Here is a 12,655-nt window from a genome sequence, read left to right as displayed (position 1 = left end):
GGAGAAGCTCTATACAGTCAGCAAAAACAAGACCTGGAGCTGACTGTAACTCAGATCATCAGCTTCTTATAGCAAAATTCCAGCTTAAACTGAAGAAAGTAGGAAAAACCACTGGGCCAGTAAGATACAATCTGAATCAAATCCCTTATGAATACACAGTGGAAGTGAGGAACAGGTTTAAGGATTTAGATTTGGTGGACAGAGTGCCTGAAGAACTATGGATGGAGGCTCGTAACATTATACAGGAGGCAGCAACGGAAACCATCCCAAGGAAAAGGAAATGCAAGAAAGCAAAATGGCTGTCCAACGAGGCCTTACAAATAGCGGAGGAGAGGAGGCAAGCAAAATGCAAGGGAGATAGGGAAAGATACAGGAAACTGAATGCAGATTTCCAAAAAACAGCAAGAAGAGACAAGAGGGTCTTCTTAAATGAGCAATGCAAAGAAATAGAGGAAAACAATAGAATGGGGAAAACCAGAGATCTGTTCAAGAAAATTGGAGATATGAAAGGAACATTTCGTACAAAGATTACCATAATCAAGGACAAAAGTGGTAAGGACCTAACAGAAGCAGAAGACATCAAGAAGAGGTGGCAAGAATACACAGAGGAATTATACCAGAAAGATATGGAGGTCTCGTACACCCCAGGTAGTGTGGTTGCTGACCTTGAGCCAGACATCTTGGAGAGTGAAGTCAAATGGGCCTTAGAAAGCACTGCTAATAACAAGGCCAGTGGAAGTGATGATATTCCAGCTGAACTATTTAAAATTTTAAAAGATGATGCTGTTAAGGTGCTACACCCAATATGCCAGCAAGTTTGGAAAACTCAGCAATGGCCAGAGGATTGGAGAAGATCAGTCTACATCCCAATTCCAAAGAAGGGCAGTGCCAAAGAATGCTCCAACTACCGCACAATTGCGCTCATTTCACACGCTAGCAAGGTTATGCTTAAAATTCTACAAGGCAGGCTTAGGCAGTATGTGGACCAAGAACTCCCAGAAGTGCAAGCTGGATTTCGAAAGGGCAGAGGAACCAGAGACCAAATAGCAAACATGCGCTGGATTATGGAGAAAGCTAGAGAGTTCCAGAAAAACGTCTACTTCTGCTTCATTGACTATGCAAAAGCCTTTGACTGTGTCGACCACAGCAAACTATGGCAAGTTCTTAAAGAAATGGGAGTGCCTGATCACCTCATCTGTCTCCTGAGAAATCTCTATGTGGGACAAGAAGCTACAGTTAGAACTGGATATGGAACAACTGAGTGGTTCAAAATTGGGAAAGGAGTACGACAAGGTTGTATATTGTCTCCCTGCTTATTTAACTTATATGCAGAATTCATCATGCGAAAGGCTGGACTAGATGAATCCCAAGCCGGAATTAAGATTGCCGGAAGAAATATCAACAACCTCAGATATGCAGATGACACAACCTTGATGGCAGAAAGCGAGGAGGAATTAAAGAACCTTTTAATGAGGGTGAAAGAGGAGAGCGCAAAATATGGTCTGAAGCTCAACATCAAAAAAACCAAGATCATGGCCACTGGTCCCATCACCTCCTGGCAAATAGAAGGGGAAGAAATGGAGGCAGTGAGAGATTTTACTTTCTTGGGCTCCTTGATCACTGCAGATGGTGACAGCAGTCACGAAATTAAAAGACGCCTGCTTCTTGGGAGAAAAGCAATGACAAACCTAGACAGCATCTTAAAAAGCAGAGACATCACCTTGCCGACAAAGGTCCGTATAGTTAAAGCTATGGTTTTCCCAGTAGTGATGTATGGAAGTGAGAGCTGGACCATAAAGAAGGCTGATCGCCGAAGAATTGATGCTTTTGAATTATGGTGCTGGAGGAGACTCTTGAGAGTCCCATGGACTGCAAGAAGATCAAACCTATCCATTCTGAAGGAAATCAGCCCTGAGTGCTCCCTGGAAGGACAGATCGTGAAGCTCAGGCTCCAATACTTTGGCCACCTCATGAGAAGAGAAGAATCCTTGGAAAAGACCCTGATGTTGGGAAAGATTGAGGGCACTAGGAGAAGGGGACGACAGAGGACAAGATGGTTGGACAGTGTTCTTGAAGCTACGAACATGAGTTTGACCAAATTGCGGGAGGCAGTGCAAGACAGGAGTGCCTGGCGTGCTATGGTCCATGGGGTCACGAAGAGTCGGACACGACTAAACGACTAAACAACAACAACTGTGTCTCAGGAAAATCTTAGAAGGTTATTATTTCCAAGTACCAGGCGTATCAGGAGTGATGCATACAGATTTGTGATGACCAGAATACCTACAAAATGCTTGTGTGTTGTGTCAAGTTTCAGTCCCAGTACTTTTTGCTTTACAACCAATTCTACAGTACATTCTGCTCAGTTGGAGGCCATCAACTATAATTTTGGGTGTGATAGCAAGCAAGAGGAGCGGGAATTGCAACCGGCTTATGAGTCCCATTCCTTGCTGTACTCTATTTTGTCCCAATCCTATCTTGCACATTAATGGCAAGGCACAGAAAAGAGAAGTGTCAGTTGCATTGCCACACCCTCAAAAGTCACTGCTGAAATGGCTAATGGCTTAAGGAATTGGTGTGGGGTGTTGCTGCTTGCATGGCATTATTGCCCCTGCTTATCTGCATGGTACAAAGAGCCATAGCACTTCATCAGTGCTATTCTACAGATCATGGTATAATGGCATGCCTTCTTTGTCAGCTCAACACCACAACTGGGTCATGTAAGGCTACAGTTCTATGCACAGTTAAGATGTGCCCGAGTCTCATTGAAGTTATAACTAGGATTCAGCCCTAGAATGAAAGCAATATATCTAGGCATGTCCAATGGGCTCTTCCATCATCACACAGATCTGGGATTGGAGATTAGATCCTTCGGGTCAGAGAACTTAGTTTCTTCTGAGAGGATTGAGTCTCAACATCTATGGCTCTGGGACTTGTAACTGCATGCAAGATTGCAGCTTTAGTGCAGTAAGTATTTGGGTATGCCCTGAAGGTGCACAGTCGACTTAAATATAATTCAGCGCACTGGAAGCACAATGCTAGCAATTAAATTTTAGTACAACTTTTAAATCTCAATGCTACCACTTCTAAACATCTGCCTCCAATGTGCATCTCCAAACTTGAATTTTCTAATTAAACACAGAGTAAAACAAAACAAAACAAAAACAAGAAGAATGTTGCAGGTTGCCTCTGCAGCAGCACGAGGCCATTCAGCCTGTGATTGATAACTGCAGGATGGTAGACCACAGCTTTGGTGCTCTCAGCCTCTCAGAAAGGTACTATGGCTTTCATGTGTGAAATCATTTCTCCGCAACACACTTGTTTTGCTTTAGACTACCGTCATTCTTTATTGGTCTCAGGTGCTTAATTTAGCCTTCAACTGTATGAGCCACCGTGGCTTCGAAACTTCTCCAGAATCACATCATTTGCTTATAGGTGCATTTGCAGAAAAAAGACGATCCTGTACACATTCCTCCTACCACAAACAAATGAATAAAATCCACAGCCCTACTCGCCATTTGCAAAGAGTGTGTGATAATTAAGGGAAGGGCTTTATACCCCAGAGCATTGGTCGTATGGCACCAAGCAAGCTGTTGAGACCAAATTTTGTGATATGTGTGTGTGTATGAGAGTTACATCTACAGGCAAATTTACAGGAGGATAAATGGGGCGCTTGCTCAGGGCAGCAAATTTGAGGAGGCGGTGATGAGGACCCCAGTTTTCCCTACTGTAAATATGTCTCTTACCGGAAGTTCCCTTCCCACACAACAGGAAGGTGCAGAAGCCTTGTGATGTTTAGCACCATGCTGTGAGTTTGCCCCAGTCATTCTCTTTCTCCCGGCTCAACCTTGCCTCTGCATCAGAGTCACCTGGACTCCCTTGAAGGAATCCTCAATGCCTGTCTGAACTCCAGAGCAGGACAAACTCTGGACCAGGGAGAGGAAAGGAGGGGGGGGGCATTTTGTGCCCTGGCTGGGAGTGTGGTCTGTTGGTCTCCTTTGGGCAAACTGCCTTGGGAGAGTGTGCTTGAGAAAACAGTGCTGGCCTCTTGTAGGCACCCTGTCGCCCTCGCCACTTGGGTGATATGCATTTAGGGTTGCCAGACTCAATAGAGGACAGGACTTCTGTGTGCCTTTAATTGCCCTGCCCTCTATTGAGTCTGGCAACTCTATATGCATTCCAGCTAAATGCCAGGTTTCCATTTACAGTTAAGGAACAGCAACTGTCCCTAAAGCTACACTAATCACATGCAAATATAAACTCTAGCAATACCATGAGGTCCAAAATTGTTCTTTGGAGGCAGCGCCACCCAGTCATTTGGACCAGGCCTTAAAATGGTTCCAAAACTGCCTTAGTATCCTGCAACCACGAGTTGAGATTCCAGACTCTACAAAGCCAGCTAGCTGTTGCTCCACCAGTAACTGACCTGGCCTGAAGCAACAGTGTTAACACAATCCTACCATGTTGAGTTTACATCAGAACACCTAGTGTGAATACAAATCTACCTCAAAGTCAACAATGTCTGTACATTCCTTTAGATCGGTAAGCATTTGTGCAAAATGACTAACTCGATAATATCAATCAGTTTTGGAAAACCTGTTAAGCCTTTTCTCATATTGGATCAGACTGAGAACCTGGAGGGCAGCCAACCGTCAGGTGATAATGCAGGGAAAAAGGAAGCGTTTTAGTGGCAAAGGGCAGGTACGTAACCACTCCTTCCCCTCCCTTTTTCTGTAACCTTGTCACATAATCCAAATTTTAGTAACAAAGCTCATTCTCTGCCATGTTAACTCTCTGCAGCATCTGTCACTGCTATGAATGGTTGATCATAAGTACCTCGGTAGTCATCTCAGTGCTATTAAGCAGATGGCAGCGCTAAATCCAAATGATGTAGTACATCTCCCCGGTGGACTTTGTTTCCATACTCTACCATTATCCCACAATTCCTCTGTGATAAATCTTATGTATTCTGGAGAACATTAAATAGTGAGCAGGCATAGGCAATTGATTTATTAGCAGCAGTCTGCGTTTGCCCCGTTACCAAACACTTGCGCGGAAAACGTGGGAAGCCCTCAAGGCACATAGACCGCTGGCCTCATTTTGTGTAATGTAATGTTTCTAAACAGATTCCACGTTTCAGCACAATTTGTCTTTGCAAAGTGCTAAATTGCAGTTTGCAGGGGGTACACACACACACACACACACACACACACACACACACACACACACACACACACCAAAGAGACCCAGACTTTCCATTTGGTTATAGGAGGGATTTGGTGATTAAATTGCTCCAGTACGGTTATTAGGCCAATTGAAGAACAGAATTCTTGTAACTCTAAATCTGAGTAACATTACTGGGATCAAGGAGTATTACGGTGTCCCAATAAATATACTGAGCACAGGGAAGTGATCAAAGCCAGCGTAAAGGCATTTGGGCTGCGTGCATCAACACGGGGAGGAGGCTACGGTTTACAGGGCATTTAAACTTCTCCAGTTCAATGGGCAACTAATTTTTGCAGAAAACCAAGACAGCCATCTATATGCAACAGTTTAAGATGAGACTTGCTCAACCCATCACACAAAACGTAACTGCCAGTCTCTCATACAGCCATCTGGAGGTTTTGCTTTTCTTAACCTGGTATTGAAAACCTAGCTTTCGACAGTCTGAAAATCAAACAGCTTGTCCCAAATCACCAGAGAGCAATATAAACAAGTGCCTGGTATTGTACAGCCTTCGAAATCTACACCAATATTGTTGTTCTCTCCTCTTTCATTGTGGCACACTGGACTGGCTTAGCACCGGCTTGTCTCATTAAACATGTGTAAATTGTTGCGCCTAATTTCCACTGAACGTTATCCCTCAACATTAAAGAGTTACGTCATCTTTCTCACTTTAGTCAATGGAGCTGAGTGACTACAGCCAGCTCAAATCACAGCAGGCCCAATTTGCATTCTAATCAGCTGCCAAAAGTAATTCCTTTAGAAGTCCACTACATCGCCATGAGTTATGTTGCTGGGAATCGACTTCCTTGGGGCCAGTGATAAGGCATACTGAAAGCTAGACTGCAGGAACCCAAAATGATGCTTACTTTGCAAGCCAACCCAATCCAACCGACGTGGGATCTTTGTAGCTAAAAATACGCGAATGGATAACAAAAGAGTCTTTCAACTGAGTTGTACAAGGAAGCTTGCGATTAACTTCTCGGTGAAAATCCAGAGACTACCCCAAATTCAACAGCTATCCGCTAGCACAAAAACCATGCAAGGTTGAAGATTCGCGTATAATAAGGTATCGCATCTATTTATTTAGTCCACTTTAAAATAGTATAAAACTTTTGCTTTTGCTGAAAATAAACCGCATGTGGGCTGGTTTAGTTGCGTAATGGGGTGTGTACTATCACACTTCTGTTCAAAGGTATAGTCACTAGTGGCTGCGGGGATGGGGGCTCCCACCTGACATCCAGTTACCTGCACCACTGCTGCATGCCGCAACAGAGAGAGGCGAAGCAGGAGCAAGCCTGACATGGGGCAAATGCACTGGTGAGAGCTCTGAATTGGCTCCACTGGTGCATTTTCATCTTGCTGACCTCACTGCCGCCTTGCCCCTCCCAGTGTGCATCAGTGCTGTGGGCGAACAGAGGTCAAGTGAGTGCCACGCACCCTCATGCCCCGCGCGGCCATCTGCTCCTCAATATGGTCTTGCTCATATCAACCAGTGGGAGAGGTATGTTGGAAGTGGAATATTTGCTTCTGTTGCGTGTTACACCTAACCCTGTCAAAAACAAATGGCAATCAAGACCATGCAGAGGTGGGCAGAATGTGACCTAGAGAGGAAGCACTTCATCTCATGGAGGTATCACAGCATCTCTTGCATGGAAAAGGATCTAGATTCAGTTCTTCACCTCTCCTGCTGAAAGGGCCAGGGAGCAGGTGACAGGGAGGGACAGATCAGCTGATTTTCACTCCTTTTCAGTTTTGCATGCATTGGCATGGAAAGGGGGAACCCACAAATATTCACATTGTGTGCATCTCTCTAAAAAACAAGGTTTTTTTTTTAATGCTTTCATATGCATCCCCCCAATTAAAAGGTAAACATTTTTTGAGCTTGAACTGCGCCATAAAATTATGAGAACTGTGTAGTCCAGCTAACAACTGCATTCCAGTCAGTGTTTAAGTGCGGGGACTGCAAATTGGATCTGTTTGCTTTAAAATGTGGACTGAATAAAATTCTCCTCCTTCCGTAGCTGACGAAGGGGAAGACCTGAAACCCTGAACAGCCACTGCCAGTGGCAACAGGCTATATTTGGCTATGATAGAGTACTGAATGGAAAGCCTTCAGTGGCTTAAACAGCTGTTCCACTCCTACACCAGGGATGAATCTTCTGCCCATTATCAAAGCTGGGTATTTCAAGACTAATCCCAAATCAAAACCACTTACCCCAGTAATATGTGGTGACTCATGTAACCATTCTAAATGAATTAAGCCATCTTCCTTACCTTTGTGCTGAAGCACTATAGCTGTTATCATAGGAATCATAGCTCTGTTCATCATATGAAGTGCCATAGCCATCGTCATAGTCCTGGGAAAACAAATTGCAATACAAAGGCCACATTACAATTCAAGGAGCTACTACGGAACTCAAAACACCACCTATTTTTTCCCAGTCAAAATGACATCTCCAGGAATATAAATTTACTGAAGGTGTTCTGAACCTTAGTTAAATAGGCCCTGAGCAAAAGGAGGTCCACAACAGGTTCTGTGTCCCAAAGGAGTCTCTGGATTTCTTCAACAGCAATCCCTCATGCAACATGGTAAACAGTTAAGTTGGTGGCATGAATTTCCATTCCAAGTAAAAGACAACATGAACTTGTCCAGGCAAGCCAAATAGTTCTTTGGCTCAACAATGGAAGGCTCTTGAACAGATAGTGGACCACAGACTTTCTCACCATGGGCAACCGTCCTGTTTAATTTGGTGAGTACAGTAATCTCTTTCAGTCCAGCAGAAAACAGGGAGTTGCCACACACTGTCCACCTCTTCCTCTTCCTCCCACCCTAGAAACCATGAGAGAAATAATCCTTGGCCATTGCACCTGCTCCCCTTCAAGATCCTATACATGTTCTCTCCCAACCCTGTAACCCTGAAGAGGTCCACACATCATAGCTGCCAAGTTATCCCTTTTTTAAAAGGATTTTCCCTTATGCTGAATAGGCTTCCTCGCGAGAAAAGGGAAAACTTGGCAGCTATGCCACACGTGTGGCAGGAACATGTGACCGGACCTCTGATTCCTGTCCTAGCAAAAGCCAGCAACAGGGAAGAACAAGAGCTGGCACCCCTAGTGGTGTTGGGGTGCATATTCTGCCCCAGCAAATGAGAAGAGTGCAAGGACTTTTCTCTATCCCACTGGCATTCTTATTTGACCGGTGTGATGCTCAAGACATGTTCTTACTGCTCTCCCTGAAAACACCATTTAACGAGGACATTGAAGTCACTGTAGTTGATCTCAGTCAATAGTAGTGAAGTGTTCTGCTTAATCCTTTAGAGGAAAGGGCCAAACTGAGGTGGTTACACTAAACTTTGGGGTTGGGGATTATAAGAGGATTTACTGCAAGAACAGTAAGTAACCATCTCTATAAGAGGGTGATTTAACTTAATGGTATTCTTGAACACAGCACCAAAACAGAATGTAAGAAACTTAACTCTCACGTTATCTTGCAACTCACAGACTCTCTTTAAATAGCAATCAAGTAGAGCTCAAGGATGCTTTAAAGGTTGTCCGTAATTAGATTTGACATCTTCCTGTTCATGTTTTCTGTGTTTTGAGGTTTCAAGTGCAGCACGTTTATTCCTATTTGGCCAGTTCTGCGTTGGGTTTCTGAAATGCAAAACCACCTGCAGTCCTAGAGAATTATGTCTGGTTAGGTGTATGTGTTGGAAGAAGGGAGAGCAAAGCCCGCCATATAACTCTGTTGCTGTGATGCGGCAGAGAAACTGAAGTGAAAATGTTTGGCTGTGTTACGAAAGGTCACCTAACAGCAACGAAGCTAGAATTCTTTGTTTATGGAGTGCCACGTTGGTTCCCTCCTATCCTGCTGCTACTCTCAATAGGAAATCTCTTTCTGTTTGTAGCTGAGTTAGTAGAGCTATGGGGAAAACAGGTTTTCAGGTTCCTTAGAAAGCCTCCTATGGGCCAGCCACCTCACACATTCTGTTTTTAAACATACACTTAATGTAAAGTGTAATGGTGATAAGCAGGTGCTCAGAAATTCATCACGCCACTGTATACAGGAAACCCAGGTACAATGCAGCACAATGTGTGACAACAGCACTGGGAATTGCACATTAACAACCCCTGGGCTTGCAGAAGTGAAGGGAAGCATACTTGGGCTTCTGCCACCGGGTTAGGGGACCTAAGGCAAGCAGGCTTTCCTCTTCCCTGCTAGAAAGAACACTATTCCTATGCTTGCTTTCTGCTTCCTTACCCTGTTGCTTTTGCAGCATGTCTATTTGATTGTGTGCGTTTGGCCTCTGTGCAGCACTCAGGAAATGCTAGCTACTTTGTATGTGATAAATATAAATAGCAACCCCCCCCCAACGTTTCTCAGCTGATGGACAGCTATAAACAGAAGAAACCAGCCCTCCAATCAGAATATGAGGTGGTCAGCTCCTTTCTTATTAACTACACCTAGAACAACCCATGTTCCTGTTGCATAAATGCTCAGGTTTCTATGAGTCATCTGATGAGGTACCCACCAACTACCGGAGAGCTGAACTGGCCTGAGCAGATCTATTTGAGGACCAGAATACCATTGCTGCATTTTTTTTTCAATTGTGTCCTTTCTCATATATAGCTTTGCTACGTTGGGTCCTCATTGGCTACTGTAAAACAATCATGTTTATTATAATAGTTAATCATGCTCTTTTATTAGTCAATTTACTTCTGTAAACTGCAGGTGGCTGTGCCATTTTCTAATGGGAGCCATTCCGGGAACTGCCTGCCATTTTAATTTGCCCAAAAATGCAATGCCTATGCTGGTTTCCCATTCAAAAATGATGCCAGACACTGCCGGGGGGGGGGAGACAACCTCCCCCCCCCAAAAAAAACCAAACAGCTGTGCTGGGGCCCGGCAAGGAGGGTAGTAACAGGATCTGTGTGTGTCATTGTTTTGCAAAGGCTCTCTTGTGTCAGGTTATTTCCTTTATGCTTCTAAGAAAGTCTTAATTTGGCTAATAACACAGTGAGGTATATGCTCAGTCTTAATGTTCAGTCCTAACAGGTTTGTTTTCCAACAGATGTTGCTAACAGTGAGGCAGAGTGTGCCATGGGAGCACTTTGTAAAAAAAATGGAACTAATGAGAAACAGTTGGTTTGAGAATAATTAATAAACATCCAAATTTATTCACCCATCACCTTGACACAGTATGTTAAGGCAGGTTAGATTTATGGTACGGGGATATATCCTGAAAACCATTTCCCTGGGGAGAACAGCCATGGGCTTTCCTGAAGCATCATGCTTCCCAGGAGTCTTCTAGCAGAGTACGTAAGGGGGTCACTACGATATAATCCCATAGAAAAGTTGCCCCTAACAAACTTCTCAGGGAAATGGAACTACTAAGATGACCCCTTCCGCTGATTGTAACATCCAAGGGGGTCTCTGGAGGGAAAGGGGTTGTCTTTCAGATATTTGGGGCCCAAGCCATTTAGGACTTTAAACATCAATGTGAGCACCTTGAACTGGGCCAGGAAACGAACCGGAGACCAGTTCGATAGACCAACGGTCTGTTTCAATATAGGACAGCTTCCTGCAGTTTAAAGTGGGTTCTACTTACGTATTCTCCATAGGTATCTTGTGCTGGAGGAGGAGGAAGGGGTCGGTAGCCAGCAGATGGCGGGACCCCTCTTGCTCTGGGAGTTAGAAGACCCCGGCCACGGGTGATGGGACCTCTACCAGGGGGTATTCCTCTGGGTGCGGGTGCCCCTCTTGGGATGCCTGCAGGTGGGGGTGGCACACCTCCGCGAGTTCTAACAACAAGAAAGCAACTTATATTAAAATGGCACATTCCAACTCTTCCCTATTATAAAACACAAAAAACATTACGTGACTATCATAACCAGACCTAAACTGGGAGCCAGCTTAAAGAGCTTTTCTGGCGATGAAATTTGAAGCAGGAAACAAGAGTAAATCCAGCACTTATTTGAAAGGAGAAGTAAATGAACGGTGTTAAGTGGGCAAGCTTGTGCCCATGTTGCAATCAAGTGAAGGTGCCACAAGAGATACGGTAAGTAGGTCTTGCTTTTAGGTAGCCAATGCCTCCGTTTGAGAATTGCTCATCATCATGAAGTTCTCCTTAGGTTGTTTCCAGAGACTTGGGTAGAATCCCGTAGCTAGGATGGGCACATTCTGTAGCTTCCTCCCCCTGTGAAATCCTACTAGCCAGTAATGAAGTAAAGCAAACCCACAAGTTATATGGAGGTTATGTTCCGGGGACTGTGCCTCAAACCCAAACCGTGTAGTCAAGACTCATTGGGTTCAATGGCGGGTGGGACTGCCAAAGTCATATTCCCCAGAACCCTGCCTCCTTTTTAATTTTTTGCCATGTGCACAAATCTGGAGGCAAGTTGAATGCACAAGAGCTGAATGCACGCAAGTTATGGGCTTACTTTAGCAGCAGAGTTCCCCCTTTCCATGCCATGCATGGAACAGAAGCCACAAAGTCATTGTTTTTGCTTTTTACAATGTGTACACCTACCCACCCACCCACAAAAACACACTTAGGTGTGATGTGCATGCCCACAGGGCAACTATGTTATTGTTTTCTGCACAAAGGTTCTTCCCACTTAGGAATTCAAAATGCAAACAAAGGGTAGTACATATATTCAGATACAGAACACACATTCCTCCAACAGGGAAGCCACACAAGTGGTGACCTGTGGAACTGCTCAACAAGCAAGACACGGATAGATTTAATGGCAGGGAGCCAACTCTCATGTTCTTTCCTTGTCTTCAGAGAGCTTATTCTCCCTCCTCCCATTACAGAGTATATTCAGTCACTCCCAAGTAGCTGTTATGTGTTCTAATTCAAACCCGCATAATATTAATTGTGTTTGTGGGAGGGGGAGTTATTGGGGGTTTTTTGGGGGGGAGGGGGGTGTTATGATGTATTTTGTGTTCTCATTTTGTGTTTTTATGTTGTGAACCTCCCTGCAATCTTCAGATGAAGGTCGGTATACAAATTTAATAAATAAACAACAACAGCTATTACCGGTAGGTATGTAAGTCAGCAAGAGGCACTCATCCGTATGACCATTTCCCCGGTTTTGACAGCTAACCTAATTTGTAAAACAGACCCAAGTGTCCAGCAGATAAATCAGCCACTTTATAATGAGATGCTGCTTGGAATTAGTATGCAAATATGCTAGTGATGGGCTCGTGAAATGTCCCCCTAATCTCAATAAGCAATCATCATCAAAACCCTTTTAGGGAGTTGAAAGCCAATATGAATACAAGATGTTTCGCAGATTTCAAATAATGTTTTATGTGTGTGCCACTTGCAACCATATGGTCCCCTCTCTTGAGCGCAATGGTACAGATGACCAAGAGTTAATTTTAATTCTAGTCTGAGATTTAAGCATTTCCACCTTATCGAGAGTG

General features: G+C 44.2%; 1 protein-coding gene across 2 annotated transcripts in view; it reads right to left on the bottom strand.

Annotated features, from left to right (window-relative positions):
• Positions 1-12,655, bottom strand: part of KHDRBS3 (KH RNA binding domain containing, signal transduction associated 3) — a 113,318-nt gene that overhangs the window by 22,960 nt on the left and 77,703 nt on the right. For both annotated transcript variants that reach the window (XR_004693199.3, XM_035125026.3), the window contains exons 6-7: positions 10,833-11,025; positions 7,501-7,583 (exon numbers count right to left, since the gene is read on the bottom strand). Coding sequence is in view for 1 of the 2 variants with exons in the window: in XM_035125026.3 (XP_034980917.1) it covers positions 7,501-7,583; positions 10,833-11,025 (276 nt within the window). In the remaining variant the exon portion in view is untranslated. The remainder of the gene's footprint in view (positions 1-7,500; positions 7,584-10,832; positions 11,026-12,655) is intronic.

The sequence above is a fragment of the Zootoca vivipara genome, chromosome 8, assembly GCF_965207765.1.
Source record: "Zootoca vivipara chromosome 8, rZooViv2.hap1.1, whole genome shotgun sequence".
Taxonomy (NCBI): domain Eukaryota; kingdom Metazoa; phylum Chordata; class Lepidosauria; order Squamata; family Lacertidae; genus Zootoca; species Zootoca vivipara.
This window is presented reverse-complemented; position numbering and strand designations above follow the sequence as displayed.